This window comes from Euprymna scolopes, chromosome 11 (genome assembly GCF_053919585.1).
Source record: "Euprymna scolopes isolate OS-2025 chromosome 11, ASM5391958v1, whole genome shotgun sequence".
NCBI lineage: Eukaryota > Metazoa > Mollusca > Cephalopoda > Sepiida > Sepiolidae > Euprymna > Euprymna scolopes.
In genome coordinates, this window is record NC_136492.1 from 102,836,043 (window position 1) to 102,853,293 (window position 17,251).

The 17,251-nt window shown below is 33.2% G+C and overlaps 1 protein-coding gene across 1 annotated transcript in view; it reads right to left on the reverse strand.

Moving 5' to 3' along the window:
- LOC145288023 (transmembrane 9 superfamily member 2-like) overlaps positions 1-17,251 on the reverse strand; it is a 139,343-nt gene continuing 122,092 nt past the window's right edge. The window contains exons 14-18 of the mRNA XM_080136028.1: positions 13,360-13,519; positions 7,849-8,000; positions 5,924-6,035; positions 5,460-5,631; positions 1-1,355 (exon numbers count right to left, since the gene is read on the reverse strand). Coding sequence (XP_079992154.1) covers positions 1,288-1,355; positions 5,460-5,631; positions 5,924-6,035; positions 7,849-8,000; positions 13,360-13,519 — 664 coding nt within the window. The 3' untranslated portion in view covers positions 1-1,287. The remainder of the gene's footprint in view (positions 1,356-5,459; positions 5,632-5,923; positions 6,036-7,848; positions 8,001-13,359; positions 13,520-17,251) is intronic.

The following is a 17,251-nucleotide window of genomic DNA, read 5'->3' on the forward strand; positions in this document are numbered from 1 at the left end:
TTTTCATTTTTTTTTTTTTTTTTTTTTAATTAAGTGTAATTCTAAAGAAGCGCTTGCTTTTATTGCTAATCAAATTGTCTTGTGAATTATCCAATCCAATTAAATTCTAAATAACCACCAATTGCTTTAGTTTTCTTTGGTGCTTATTTAAAATTAAACCCATTTTCAAAACAATAATCGTTACGTAACAAAGATGTCATATTCCAAAAGTTTTTTTTAAAGAAAATCAAATTTTATCAGGAAGCAAGACGTTATGATCCATCAGGTTTTATAAATAAGGGGGAGAACCGAGATCAAAATCAGCCTTGTAATGGCTACAATTTCCTATTAACATCTAGAATTGGAGGAAAATGATTTTATGAAACTTTAATCAATTTACATGATTTTTGGAATATGGCATCTTCATTCTGTGACAGGTATGTACATTAAAGATTTTTCTACAATTTAGTTTTTTTTTTTAAATGGGTTTAATCCTAAATAAGCACCTTTATTTTTCTTTTACTCAAATTTTTTGTTACCTTTGGACAAAATAATCAGAAACGTTTAATACTATTAAGAGTTTATTGGAATCATCAACCGAATCAAAAGAATTACCATTTCTGTAGCAATTAACAAATAATTGTGATAATAATTAATGATAATAATGATAAGTGAAATTCAAATTGAATCGACAAAGGAAAACTAGAAGATCTAAAAAGGAAACATAAAAGAAAATAAAAAGGTGGAGGTTTAAAATTAAAAAGCAAATCCATGAAAATATAAATTTCTTTGTACAATTTTTTTTTCTAAATTGCTTTTGTATTAACTAAAGATGCCAATTAATAGAATAAATGAAAGAAAAAAATATATATATAAAGTAAAAAAATAATAATTACAGCCAATAACCCACACCGATTTATAATCTTTAAATTAGAAAGGAAAAAAAATTCCATCAACAATATTTGTGGTATGGCTTAAAGATGGATGGCTTGGGTAAAGATACAGTTGCTGCTTTGTTTATTCATTTTTTCCCATTTTTTGTTCCCCATTTTTTCCCCTTCTCATCCAAGTTACACACACACATACACACAAAAAATAAAGGAAAGGAAAAAATATTCTGCATCGGTCTGTTTAGTGTTGCAAGCAGCTAAAGTGCTAGGAGCCGTGCTATTACACCATACCATCTCTCTTTATGAGAGCCACAATAATAACTGTAGTCACCCCCCCCCCACTCCTAGTCGCAATGATAACTGAAGGCTCTTTCTCCTCCTCCACAACAACTCATCCACAAGAGTTTGGAGGGTCAACTTAGTCCACCTTGACCACACTGTAGATTTTGGAGACGAACCAGAAACATGAGAAGAAACCGATGGTACCTGGGTGGAGACAAAAGAAAAGAAAAAAAATAAACTTGTCAGATTTCAAGAAAAAAAAATTTAAACATTCACATTTTTTTAAATTTATCTTTCCATCTTCAAATTATTTTAAACTGAATGAATATAAACATTGCTGAATATGGTAACTAACTGATAGACACATAACTATTTTATTCAACAAAACATGCGTGAAAGAATGACTGCTACTTAACTACTTAACATCATCAAGCCTGGTTGGTTGGACTGAACTAAGTGGGTCTAAAAAAAGAATACGAGTTTATATGGGACAGAGGATGCATAGATCAAATTTTCTCCATTAGTCGAATTCTTAAACAGCAATCTACTGTTGTATGCTTCATTGATTTCACTTCAGCTTTTGACTCAGTCAATCCACCATGCATTACAATGGCTTTCCATCAAGGCTTACTATGTGCACACATGAACAAGAATGAGGTGTTATGTTACAGGGAAGAATCCAATTACTTCATTATTCAAATGGACATCTGCTAAGAATGTGTGCTCTCCCCCATCCTGTTCAACTACATCATCGGGTTAGGGTTGGCCACAACTGCCTCACTACCAATCTCTATTTTTTCGATATCATTGCAAGCCTTAGAGATTCCTTTGCAGAGATCCAGCATGTGTACTCAACGGGGTCAGTTGCATGACCAAAATGGTAAGGATGAAAATAAATGCTTCAGCGACAAAGATTCTCTTTGCAAATTATCTCCTATTTGACAGGGTGGCTGCAAAAGATGAAATCTGGCAAGAACTGACTTTGTCGAAAAACGAGTTGGTCTTGTCTAGAGATAAGATGACCCATGAAGTTGCGTATCTACAGAGCCAGGGTCAGAACAATTCTTCTCTATGGATGCGAGACCTAGTCATTGCGTAAAGACCTTCATTAAGTTGAGATCTTCGATCACTACTGCCTCTGCCTTATCCTGTGTTTGCCTCTCTGATCGGATCCCCAACTCAACCATCCATACTAGATGTAACATTATTGGCCTGAAAGAAATTGCTTAAAAATAGACTCCGGTGGTTTGGTCATATGCTGTACTGGTCTGGTGAGGAGTTCATCTATAAACTGGTGACACCCAATGGACCCATTGGTTGGAGGATGTGCCGAGGTGGCCAACTCAAACATGGCTTGCAACAGTCAAGACGAACACAGAACTTGTATTTGATCATGTTTTTAGTGTTCAATGTTGGAATCGCAAATGGCTAGACCATGCTGCTGACTCTGCTGCCGCTCAATGGGGGTGGATGGCTTTGACACTGGCTACAATCCACTATGGGTGAACACCATTACAAGTAAAGTACATCATCATCATATTCAATTCCATGCTGGCAGGTTTTGGATGGCTTTTAAAACTTGACTTCCAAATTAACCTATTTTTGGCCAGGTCTTTATCTCTCACTGATTTTTTTTTTTTTTTTGTCTCAACTGATCTGAAACTGCCACCTCAACTATTCTATATGAGCCCAAGAATTCTCATTCATTGCTACAATGTGAATGGACGAAAAGTCTTCTCTTCTGCACATATCTTCCAACAGTGTACAAATTTAATCTTCCTCTAAGGTCATTATATCTAAGCTTGCATTTAATATTTACACACCAATCGTATCATTCTCATATCATTTCTTTTCATGCAATACATATCCTCAACTCACTGGTTAGGTTTCACTTTCATACATCATGCGGTAACACCCTGCTGGTTAATAATAGCAGAAATTCTTTGAACTTTTTAAAAGATATATTTCTGGGATATTTTTTAGTATTTATTTCAAGAGTTTTCATGAGATATTTTTATATCTTTGATTTTATTAATGCTTTAATCGAAATGAATATACTGAAAGTTATGTAGCTGCAAATATTTACAACACAAACTAATATTACTTATTTAATATCCATTTTTTTTTTTTTATTTTACTTTGCATTTTACTATTTATTTGTGATTTTTAGTATATTTTACTTAAAAATAATTTAAATAACAAATTTCGAACATACTTTTGGAAAATACCATGATATAAAATTAGACAGGTACGATTTGAAAACCGTGATGGAATGAAGCTGGAAAAAGGGAAAAGTTGCATAGTAATAGACCACTGTATTTTAAATAACGTTTTTACCACTATTATTACACGGTTTGACGTCCTCTGTTCCCAGCTGCTGGGGTTGGATGCCTTCTTGTCATGTTACTGTTTGTGGTTGCTCTCCAAGTATTACAATCGTTGACCAGATGCTCTATGATGTTCAGAATATGGGGGTCAGTCTTAATGTTGTCCGATTATCACTTCTTTCACCAGTTGTGGTCTTTACCTCTGACATCAAAGAACGATATTCTGTGTTGTCATCCATTCTATTCACGTGCGCAAACCATTTCAATCTTCTATGCCTCAGGATAACTTCAAAAGAGGTAATGCCAAGATGTTCTCTCAGATCAGCCATGCAAATCTTATCAATTTTTTGAAGAGCAGATCAGTTAACCACGGTTTTGCATTTTATCATAAACCTGTTCATTTCATCAACAGTTACAGCCCAAGTTTCAGTGGCATGAAGTTTGACTCCTCGAACACCAGCAACAAAGACTTGTCCACGGGACTTATAATATTTATCAATTATAATCTATCAGTATTTACATGCGTGAGGCTTACGTAACTTTCATGAGAATATGACAAAAGTTATATTTGGAATGAATAATTGTCTCATGCCTTAAAAAATCATGTAGATGAAATGTTAAATGGAGCTTAAATATCTATTATGTAATGAAATAACTTTCTTCAAGAATATCTGTGAAATCAGGAACAGCAAAATTATAATTATCATGATATTCAGTTTAATGTCTAATTTACATGCTTAATCATTTGTAGAAATTGACTTTCAAACATACCTATCTCTGGCCAGGTATTTATGAATCCCTTATTCTCTCAAGTTCATCATTATCACTTTCTCACGTTTTCTTCAGACTTTGTAAATTATCTCAACCGGTTTACATCTAACCCAAAAACTCTCATCCTTTCTTTTGTGACCATATCATCAAAGTCTCCTGTTCTGCACACGTCTTATGCTTTTGAGATTTAACCTTCCTTTTATTTTGACTTTGTTGTTATGGATAAATTATTTTAAAGCTATTGAAGATTTGTTATGAAATTGCCATTTCAAACCATTTTTTGTTGGAATTATTGGTAGAATGTAAAACAAAATTTAAAGAAACATTAAACTATTGTTTCCCTAATATATACTCGGATACTAACTAGTACTTTGAAACACAAATTTTCATAAATAAAATGCAAAAAGCAATAATAATTGCTCCTGTTCATATTTAGAATTTTTTTTTTTTTTTTTACAAATTGCCTGCCTTGACTATCTTCTCTTATCTGTATAAGAAGATCACCCAAATCATAGAAGAAAAAAAACAAAAAAAACAAAACAGAACAAAAAAAAAAGCAGGATAGTGAATAAGAATTATAATCTAGACAGTAACAAGATGTAGGTTGGGAGAGGAGGTAGGGAGGTTATGATTGGAATGTGACTGTTTGTTTTGATAATTTCAAGTTTGGGAGGAAAATTGGAATATAAACATTTTGTTTGAATTATTTAAGATCAAGGAATTGGTGAGGAATATAAATTTTCAGAATTATGGTCACCGATCGAGAGAGAATTGGGGAAATTAATGCTAAACTTGAGATTGAGGTGAGCAGACCTTCTATCTTTTTCTCCTGCCAGTAGGGGCTGGTGAGCTGACTGTATAGGTAAAGGTGATTGGACCAAGAGAATGGCAGCATTCTACTACAATAAAGTGTAAGTTATGAAAAAGCTTTTGTTTAGACGCTTCTGTTTTGCTATATCAGTATATAAAAAAAAAAAAAATGGGGCCTAATACGATCTCTGCAAAGAGTACAATAATAAATAAAAATCGCAGATTTTAAATCAGTTTACCCTAATCAATGAGGTGCATCATTGCTGGTATATTAAATTCTTGTGTGTTAAAATTGCCCTCACTCCACATCGAACCGATCATTGTAAATACAATTATATAACATTCAGAACAGAAGAGGGAGGGGAGAGAGAGAAAGAGAGAGAGGACTTGTACTACTCACCAGTTAACATGAAAAATAAAAACATTACTATGAGCATGTAACCAAAATAAAGTACTGTGCTGGCTGCTCCGACAAGTTCTAGTTTCGTCACATAATAATGGATGCAGTAGACAAAGAAATAGATGGCTGTAAATCCACTGGTCAAAAAGGATCGCCACCACCAATGGTAGTCCTGAAAAGAAAAAGAAACCATTTTGAAAACCAAGTTTACAAATACAAAATTTTTTTTTTCCAAAACAAAAATTTTTTTATTAATCTAGTGAGAGTATACTCTAACTAGATTAATAAATTTTTTTTTTTTTTTTTTTTTTACTTCATTTTGCTTTTCAAAATTAGATCTTTTTCAAAAACTGTATTTTCTAAATTTTTTCTTGAGAAGAGTTTATAATTCGAAAACAATATGCATTAAAAGATTTCCTGCCCAGGAAACAAAACAAATCAATGCCCACTTTTTTTTTTCTTACCTCAGCACATAGATGAAAGTAGCATAACAAAATGGTGGCTTCAGAACAAGTGATGATCAAAATGAGGAATACCAAAAACAAGAAACCAAACATATAATACGTTTGGTGGGACCTGGAAAAAAAAATGTTATATTGCTATAGAAAATGTACCGGCATCACCTCAATCACAACAGTGCTAGCTTCAAAGAGTATAATAGAGTACCAGTACAGCCAGGTCGTTTTCCCATATATATTGTAAGCCTGTTACACACCTTGTAACTACTGCATTGTTCACTTACAATAATAAGCCCTTTTCTATTTGTATGTATGTTGGTCACTAGAGTTATTAAATATCTCCGGCTAATATATATATATATATATATATATATATATATATATATATATATATATATATATATATATATAAAACATTTAAGGAAATAATGGTTTACACTCAGCATAAAGCAATTACTCTTCATAATTAGAAAGGAGTTAACTCATTATGTGAACACAAACAAAAGATGTAATAGCTATAATTATTACAATTAATAAGTGTAATAACAGATAAAATAATGCTGAACTACTGACACTGTTTCAAGTGATTTTATGATTAGGATTTAAATAGCATAAAAATACTCGCCACTGAGAAGTGATATGGAAAAAACTGTTTGCAGATAGCTTTTATATATATTATATTAGGTGAATGCAAACGTTTTTGCTAATTTGTAGAAGAGGCATCTTAAACCATGGTAATTTATTTTATGCATATTTTTATTGCTTAAACATATCACCATGATTAATTTATAAATTTTTTCTTTCAGATTATTAAAGCATTATTTATATTTTTCTGTAATATTCTTACCCATGTTGATCTGAAAAACCACCTCCTTAGTCAACAGAAAAGGAGACATCTTCCATCATGATAATGCTCATCCTCACAGCACTATTCTATAGATCTAAGAGAATTTGGTTGGAAAATCTTGCTGCATCTTGCATATTCTCTTGACTTAGCTCCCTCAGATTATCACTTATTTCAAGGATTACAAAACCATTTAGATGACCTTAGGTTAACATCATAAGGAGATTAAACAGGAGCTAGATTCATATTTCACATCAAAACGTAAAGCATTTTACGAGCAAGGCATTTATAAACTTATCAACAGATGGAATCAAGTTATAGAGAACAAAGCTCATTGTTATAAATAAAGATTTTCAAAACTATTTTTTTCATTTTCCAGATTAAACTTTAATTCGACAAAAACTTTTGCATCAATCTGTTAAGCTTAAACTTATTACTAAGTAATAAATTTGGTGTAAACCAATGCAAGATAATAGTGTCCAGTGATCTAAAGTTAATTAATCTTAATGTGATTCGATAATACAGTCCCTTCTGCACCAAAAATTATCCAAAATTAGTTTTGGATAAGTCAATAAGTTTTACATTAATCTACCAAGAGAACTGCAAAATATAAAGATATTGAATAAATCACCAGGTGTGAAGAACTTGAGAAAAAAAAGATTTTCAATTGAATGTGTGAAAAGGGTTTTAGCATCAGGTTTGAAATGAACTAAAAATGATTGGATTTGAGAAATGAACGAGAAATCAAAACACACATAGCTAGTAATGATTAGAGTTTAGGAAAGAAAAGAGTTTGATAAGTATTCTGCTAGAATAGCGAACATGAGTTCGTTGGAAAGTGTGCCGAACTGGATAGAAGAGCAAAATAAATCAGTAGAATCACTCAAATCTAACAAGTTGAATTCTATACAATTAAAAGTGTTTGTGTTTTAATTTATTTTTTCTTGACTATAGATGATCATAGGTCCACATTTGTACAAATCTGTTTTAATTACTAATAAAAGTACTGGTTTTATGAGCAATACACAAATGTGAAAATGATCAAAAATATATAGAGGAGAAAAAAAAGAGGAAAGAATAAACTTACCAAATACTGTTTAAGATAAAGAAAAGCTGGATGAATATACAACCAAACGGAAGCACTCCTCCCATGACAATGCCTGGAAGAGGCTTTGTGTAGAAAGATTGGTCAGGAATCTGTCGAGGAATTTGATTTGTTCGGACTGGGTGTTCAATAGGCTGAAAATAGGCATTCAACAAAACGATCAAAGCAGCAGATCCAAGAAAACGATCATCGAAATTTGACATTTTTAAAAAAGTCTTTTTGGTTTTATTAGGATAATAAAAACAAATGATCTACAAACTATGGCATAGCATTATTCCCAAAGTTTAAAGAACTTCAAGTTAAGCTTAAATCATATTCAGTACGAGTTAAAGAAAATCACAAGTGCAATAATACAACTAGCTTATATTGGAGTTTTTTTTTTTTTCACATTCATTTTGCACCCCTACCCACTCCATTTTGATTTAAATTTAATTAAAGTATTGTTTGATCATTAAATTATTGAATTAAATTGTTATAAAATTATAACTTATGTCGTTTCACTAATGTTTTAATCTCTATAAAATTATTGGATGTCAAAGGTTCTAAAAGAATTTTAAAGCTAGAAATAGCTATTTGGCAGGTTAGATACACCAAAACGCTTATAAAATTTTGAAAGATCACAAAGTAATTCATTTTTTTTCAATTATTAGCAATTGATTAAAATGACCAACTTGTTTAAGAAACTAAAATTGATTAGTGGCTTTAGTTTTTTTTTTAAATAAGATTTTTTAAATTGTTTCATTTTATCCTATTTCATTTTTGACTTCAAGAAATCAATAACAAAAAATAAATTCATGTGTAATTATCAAAGTTCCGCTGACAAGAAATAAGTACACACAAAGTTGGTTCATATTTTTTATTAATATAGAGATTATATCTAAAGAGTCATAGACTCTGGCAGAATCTTATCGAAAAATTTTGATTAAATAAAATTGATGGCATGTTTTCCCTGTTTCTAAGAGTTGAAGTTTTTAACAAAAACTCAAAATTCTTTACAATTCGCATTCAATTCTGAACAACGTTGTCAACAATCTTTAATGCTGGTTCTACATTTTACTCTACCTTTTATGGATTTTAACCGTTTTTTATATTTTCTCCTTCATTTTAATAGAATCATCTTCGAGGCATTCCAAGTTTGATAAGAATTTGGGGTCATACTAAAATTTTAACCCAGAATTAAAAACACAGGAACAGAAAAAAAGATCACTGAGCAAGAGTTTTCAATTTTGTTTTAGCAACTTATTAGAATAAAAAAATTATACAAAATTTATAGAATAAATAAATAAAAAAGTGCAGCAGAAAATTTGATTTTGATTTAAGACAATGTTGAAAATAGCAACAGAGAATAGTAAAAAATTTTAGAAAGGTTTTTAATTACCTTTTGAGAATTTAAGATTTAAAGAAATTTTTTTTTTTCATTAAAAATAAAATATATTACTGAGTATTATTTTTTTTTTCAAACTTTGCAAAGAATAATTTAAAAAAAAAAAAAGAAAAGAAAACCAACTTCAAATTGAATAAGCATATGAAATACACATTCCTTTCATTTCCATAAAACTAAGTTTTAGAATCTTGTTGTCAAATAGCCTCCAAAATATTGAAGTGAAATAATCAGGCAATCTTGATAAAAAAAAAAACAAAAAAACCTTGGCATAATGCTATGCATAATAATGTTTCTATATAACAAAATGTTTTAACTTTTTAAAAAATTATTGTCATCCATTTTACATGCTGGCCTTTGTTAAACGACTTTAAAATTAATTTCCAAACTAACCTATCTCTCACCAGGTTTTTATCACTATTCCTCAAGTCCATCCTTATTATTTTCATTAACCTTCCCGAGAACTGACTTTGCTAACTCAATTTTTTACATCTACTAGTGTAAGAACCCTCAACCATTCTTTCAATGTAACCAATTCAGAAATACATTAAAAAATACTGCTGTTTAACTTTTATAATCTATCCACATATAAAAGCCAATGTAATTCATGAATGTATAAAAATATTTTATGAATGTAAATATGAATAATATTCAGCTTCACTTCCACAAAAACATCAGTTTTCATGCATACTTACCAAATATGAAAGCCAATTGTATTATTAAACAAACCAAACAGAATTAAAGTAGCAATACACACGAAAAAATTGAAATTGCTTAAAATATCTCAATAATGGCATACATTTTTTTTTTTTTTTTTTTTTTTTTATTACATTTTCACCCCAAACAAGGCAAATTGCCACTTTGGTGTAGGGGGCTACTATCAGGGGCAACAACTACTGGGGTACTATGTAGGGATTTGGGCAGCAAGGTGTCGGTTCACGTTACACTTGAACTTCTGCACGTCAGTACTGTTGGGGAAGCAGGGACCTGGAATGGAATTCCAGAGTCTTGCGGTTCTGGGGAAGAAACTATTGGAGTAAAAAGATCTTTTACATCTAGGGACCTCTACAGTGTGGGGGTGGGATCTAGTAGCCTGTCGGGTTTGTCGAGGGTGCTCGCGTCGTGGGGAGAAAGAGTTTCATCTACAAAAGAATTTTTTATATATTTTTTTTAAAATTCGAACAAAAATAAGTTATGGCTAGTTTTGTGCCTCACACATTTGGATATTTTCCTGTTTACAACCATATGCATTTTGTCACCTTTTTTGCACTACTTTTTCAATAAAAATTTTATCTTTTGTTAAAACACAAAATTAAGCAATGAAATTTGCCATAGAAGTGTACTTTTGTGAAAGAAATCAGAACATAGCACTAAAAACCTCTAGAAATAAATAGTTTCCAAGTATTTTTCAATAGATGCACATAAATATGTTGCAATACCATAAACATTCCATATATCCATTAAAAGAAAGAGTTACAAAACTCCAAGTTAAATTGTAATGCATTTTATGTACAAGAAACGAAAATTGAATACTAGCAATGTTTAAAAATGTATTGTAAGATTTTGTTGGTATTTGTTTGTAGATTAACAGTTTTCTAATCCCTCCTCAAAATGTAAGATTTTACTTTTTTTTTTATTTTTTACATGAAGGTCACCACTTATCAAGGCCCAGAAGCCACTCAGGGATAAGGGTTATTGCGTGTACAGTAATCAATGAGATAGTATCATAGTAATCATTCGTATTGGATATTTGATAGGGTATCTTAAGAGAGCAGTTTGTCAGGAATTTGTTTATGTTGGACTTGAAGACATCCATATTGTAGTCAGGTGGGAAACGGGCAAACGGAAGAGTTCCACAGTCGTGCACTTCTAAGAAAGAAGCTCTGCTCATGGAATCTATGTTTGGATTTAGGCACAAATAAAGAGTGGGAAAATTAATGACAGTAGTTTCGGCTAGACGGGTGTTTATCGTGAAAGATTGGTGACGGGGGACCAGAGATTGGAGCTCAGATGAGCAATTGCCATGGAAATAACAATAAAACAAAGACAGGCTCGTAACGTCTCTTCTGTGGGAGAGATGTTGCAGGGAAGAGAAAAGGGCACCCCCCACTAAGCCACAAAGTCTATTTTGTACTCAGTGTAGGCAGGATAGGCTGCTTGTAGCAGCTCCTGACAAGATGTGGCAGCAGTACTTCATCCTTGGACGTACTTGACTTTTATATAAATAGAGAATTGCATCAGTAGTGAGATATCTTCTGGAGCGGTAGAAGGATCCCACTATTTTCCCAGCGTTCTTGGCAACAGACCTGATGTATGTGTTCCATTTCAGATCAGGAGTAAAGATCAAACTCAGAAGCTTGTCAAAACATGGAGCCTCCCCAAGACGAGAGCCATCCATTTCAATTGATGCCAGATGGGATCAGAGCGTTGATGATGTAAAGATAGAAGCTTGGTTTTGGATGCATTAAAAGTAACCAGTAAGCAATTACATGTGAACACGCTGAAAACCTTGCTAGCAAAAAAAAATTTTTTTTAGAATTTAATATAAAATAATCCTGATTTCAGGGAGATTCTCATATTTTAGTGCAGTTAACCTTTTTCTCACCCTATGTGATAAATCCTCTGAGATTTTCTTTTAGTGGGGGGTCTGTGTTGTTTTCTTTTTTAGACAATTGTGTGGTTTTAAGAGTGTCTGAAGAACGAGGAGCTTGCCACTCGACTTCAGATTAGTAGTAGGGTTAAGGGTAATTACATGTGACACTAAAAACTTGTCAGTAAATAAAAAACAAAATCAATTATTTTTTAATTTAAAGTGGAGAGGATTAATTTTACATAAATTTAATATAAAATAATCTACAATATCTGATCCATTCTAGTGTTTAAGGGCAGTTAACCAATTTATTTTTTTCTATGGAAGATAAATCATGATTTTCTTTGAGGAGAAAAGGCCCTTTTTTTCATGATTTTGTGGTTTTTAAGAGTGTTTATTGGGTGGGGTTTGCCACTCAGACTTGGAGTTAATGATAGTGTTAAGAAAGGGTTTTTGTATCTAGAGTCAGAGATAGCATTTTTTAAGGGGGGGGCTTGTTACTCAGATGTAGAGTTAGTGGTATATGTTCACGGAAAAGCAGTTTAGGAGGTTGGTTTGTCACTCAAACCTAAGGTTAGTGGTAAGGTAATTATTTTTTTAGACTAATTTTTCAGCTGGACAAAATATCAAAAGTATTCAAAGGGCTAACTGCTCAAAAATAAGTGGGAAGTAAGGGATCATTTTATGTTAAATTTATATGCACAACTGATCCCCACTATGTTTCCTTTATTTACTGATTTTTTTCTTTATTCACACTAAGGTTTTTAGGGTGTTCACATGTAATCGCCTAAAAAAGTAGAATCTTTATTTTTTTTTTATTTGGCTGCTGGAAAGTTATTTCTGACTTAAATTAATGTTCGAAAGTTGAAAACTAGCATTTCTCAAAAGATACACTATCTTATAAAAGAACCATAAATCGCATTAAAACTTTCAGTAAAAAAAAAAAGAAAAAAAAAAAAAGTATTCTCTTTCTTTCTACGTATAAATGAAGTATTTTCTTTCTTTTTTAAGCATGTAAGTGAATTAGTAGGAGTTGCTGCTTAATATTTATGGTACAAATATTATTTTTTAAATGTTCAAAATGCATCATGTTGATATCTTATTTAAAGACAATAAAGACTGAAAATAATGTTTCTTCTGATAAGTTTCCAAATTTCATGACAAAATTCCTCATAAGGGAGTGGTACTGAATTTTTAAGTACTGCAGGATGGGAGGAGGTTTAAAAAGTCTGATGCAAAATGTCAGTTTAATAGTGTTGACATTTTTATCATTAATTTGCTAAAAAAAAAAATTCAAATATATCATGAAGATTATAACTTATTAATTCATGTGAAAAAATATTCATTCTTGAACAAAATGGTAGTATTTTTAGAACTTATAGTGCTTTTGTTTTTAAAACATGACTATTTCAGTAGAACTACCTTGAAATCTGTGATTATCCAAAGCATTTTATGGTCGATAGGTATTGCTATATGAAATCAATTTGCAAGCATCAATAAGAGAAAGAAAAAAATGTCTTACCCTTTTCTTGAAACCAAAATAAGCACCGATGAATGTCAACGGGACAGAAATACCAAACCAAAGGGCCAAAAGTGCAAGAAGAGTTGTAAATGGGATGGCAGCACTGCTTCCATTTGCCCAGAGAATTAAATTCAGCAAAAAGAACATACAAAAGACCATACTGGAGAAAAATAAATAAAAAACAAAAAATGAAAATAAAATAAATTATATAATACAGGGTGTCCAAAAAGTCACTGAAGGGTTTTGAACCTAAACAGATTCTTTACTTTTGAGTGACCTTTTGGACATTATATACATTATATATACTCCAACTTAACATCTAAATCTGACCCCCAAGACCGGCATGGGCATGGAATATGTGCCTACATTAAAGATGGCTTCCCGTGTGGCAGGGATATCTCTAGAGAAGATTCTAATTTACCTTATATGTGCTTCCGGGTTGCACTTGCTTACACCACCGCATTTATATTTGCACTCTATTGGCCCTATAACAGCAGAGTTACTATCTTTAAGAATATATCTGAGAAAATAGACCACATCTTGTCTGCACATCCCTCGGCTAACATTCACATCTGTGGTGACTTCAACACCCATAACGTGGAATGGCTGACCCCCTCAAATAAGACGGACTATGAGGGGGACGTTCTGTCATGATTTTGCCATTGCTTATGACCTCACTCATTGTTCGCGAGCCCACCCATATGCCCGATACTACAGGTCAGTACGCAAGCCTTCTAGACCTTTTTCTCTCTACTTCCCCTGAGCTATGTTCATGTTCCGTTCTTTCTCCTCTAGGATCCTCCGACCACTCCGTTGTATCAGTTAAGATAAAAATGAAATGTAATAAGTCCCCAGACATACCCTTCCACCGTACTGTATACAGATACTCCATGGCTGACTGGGATAGCTTCCGTACATTCATATCTGATCTACCTCTGCATTCCATGATTAAAAAGGATGTGTCCTATATAGTATCAGACCTGACCGAATGGTTAATTGTAGGCATAGACCAATTCAAACCATCCAAAAAATTCCAACAAAAACCTAACAGTCAGCCATGGTTCTCCCTAGAATGTGCTGCTGCCATAGCGCACAGAAAGCACTTTTTCCATGGCTACCAACGTAATATATGCACTGAGACTAAAGCTGCTTTCAGGACCGCCAGCAACTACTGTAAAAGAGTAATAAAAAATGCAAGAGAGCTATTATGCTCAGTCCGTTAAATCCAAAGTAGCTGATCAGTGGCTTGGTTCCAACCAGTTTTGGCAAATAATAAATAGGATCCTGAAAAGAAGTGTGCGTTCTATCCCAACCATTATCAATGGACCTGAGGTCATCTCGTTAGCATCACACAAGGTCAAACTATTTGCCAAGAACTTTGCAGCTAATTTTACCCTATGCGACGAAGGCCATCAACTCCCCATATTTCCTCCTATAACACGCTAGGTAACATACAAATATCTGTGCATGAGGTCGCCAAGCTAATCAAGAACCTTGATTTCAATAAAGCAATTGGCCCTGACGGCATCCCAATTATAGTGTTAAAAAAGCTTCAACCAGAACTTGCTCCCATACTTACGAAACTGTTTAAGCGTTGCCTTAAGAAGAAGTGCTTTCCAACACCCTGGAAAACCTCATCAGTATGCCCTGTATTTAAGAATTCAGGTGATAAGTCATTTCCCTCTCAGTACAGACCAATAAGTTTCCTGTGTGCCATGAGTAAGTTGCTGGAATCCATATTAAATAGAGAAATAGTTAACCACCTCAGCAGAAATAACCTTCTTAGTGTTACACGCAAGTGACACACAATATGGTTTCCGTTCTGCAAGATCTACCGCAGATGTGCTAACGGTTATATCTCATAGGATTAGTGAATCTCTTGACAAAGGCTTCCTTTCTAGGGCAATTGCTCTTGACATATCAAAAGCCTTCGACAAGGTATGGCATAAGGGCTTACTTCACAAGATTTCCAGCTACGGTATAACTGGAAATGTTTTCTCAATCATTAAATCATTTCTCTCTGATAGGCTCATAAGAGTAGTGGTCGATGGACAAAAATCAGAGGCCTGCAGTATTAATGTTGGAGTCCCTCAGGGGTCCATCCTGGGCCCAACTCTCTTCCTGATCTACATCAATGATCTCCTAAACACATACTTAAATCATTCATCTATGGCAACACATCAAAGGCTGTAACTGACGAAGTTCCTCTGATCTCAAACGCATGGTTCAGTAGGGGAAGACGTGGCTGGTTACCTTTAATGCATCTAAAACCAAACTCCTATCTTTACATTATCAACGCTCTGATCCCCATCTGGCATCAATTGAAATGGATAGCTCTCGTCTAGGAGAAGCCCCATGTTTTGACAAGCTTCTGGGCTTGACCTTTACTCCTGATCTGAAATGGAACACGTACATCAGGTCTGTTGCCAAGGTCGCTGGAAAGATGGTGGGATCCTTCTACCACTCCAGAAGATATCTCACTACTGATGCAATTTTCTATCTATATAAAAGCCAAGTACGTCCAAGGATGGAATACTGCTGCCATATCTGGTCAGGAGCTGCTAAAAACAGACTATCCTGCCTTGACAGAGTACAAAATAGACTTTGTGGCTTAGTGGGGGATACCCTTTTCTCTTCCCTGCAACCTCTCTCCCACAGAAGAGACGTTGCGAGCCTATCTTTGTTTTATCGTTACTTCCAAGGCAGGTGCTCGTCTGAGCTCCATTCTCTGATCCCCCCCTCGCCAATCTTTTACGAAAAACACCCGTCTAGCCGAAACCACTGTCAAAAATTTTCCCCATTCTATCTGTGCCTAAATCAAAACGTAGATTCCATGAGCAAAGCTTTTCTTAGAAGTGCACGCCTGTGGAACTCTGTTCTGTCTGCCTGCTTCCCACCTGACTACAACCTGGATGTCTTCAAGCCCAACGTAAACAAATTCCTGATGAACCGCCCCCTTAAGTAGACACTTTATTTAATCTCCACACTAACGTACTGTACATGCAATAACATTTATCCCTGAGTGGCTTCCGGGCCTTGATAAGTGGTGACCACCTTGTAAAAAAAAAAAAAAAAAAAAAGTGTTTCTAGAAATTATCAATCAGTTTCCAATTTTATAAATTCCTACATTATTTCTGGCAAACCTGACTCTCCAAAAAGTCATACATACAGGAAGCAGCTTTTACTTACATGCAAAAATCTACTACCACTACTGACACCAGAACTTCTCCATTAGATACTTTTTCAGCTTTGAGCATCATTGTTTTAGGTTTTAATTCTGTGAAATTGTCTTTCACATTACAATTTCCCTCAGTAAATACACAACGCTCCCTTAAACTTATCCTACTTTCATAGAGCATTGATTGGCTGGCTACAATAAATAATGAAATATAATTGTTGAATGCCCAACAAAATATAATTGAAATTAAAAGATGGGGGTCTCTTATTCCTTCATTCATTCAGTACCCCCATCTCCTCAGATATAATGCTCATAAATTCAATAAAATATTATGTGTATTATATATATAATGTTCTGTATGACTAATCAGTCATTCACATCCCAAAATTCTAGAATACATTCCCTGAAGACATGTTTCTTAACAGAGCCTTTACTCATAATGGTATCACTTATCAAGTTATTATACATTTTTTTTTGACTTTCCAAAAGTTTTCATTTAAAATTTGTAAAAAATATTTTCAAAAAAGGAAAAAAAAAAAAAAAAAAATTTTTTTTTAATTTTAAAGAAGGCGATCACTTTCCAATATGAATTTAGCTGAAAATAAACACCCACTTTCTGTTTAGTTAGCAGTATATAGACGCATAGTTGAATAGTTCTTTAATTTTGAAAAGAGAACATTGGTGTGGTGGCATTTTTTTTCTCATCAAAATTAC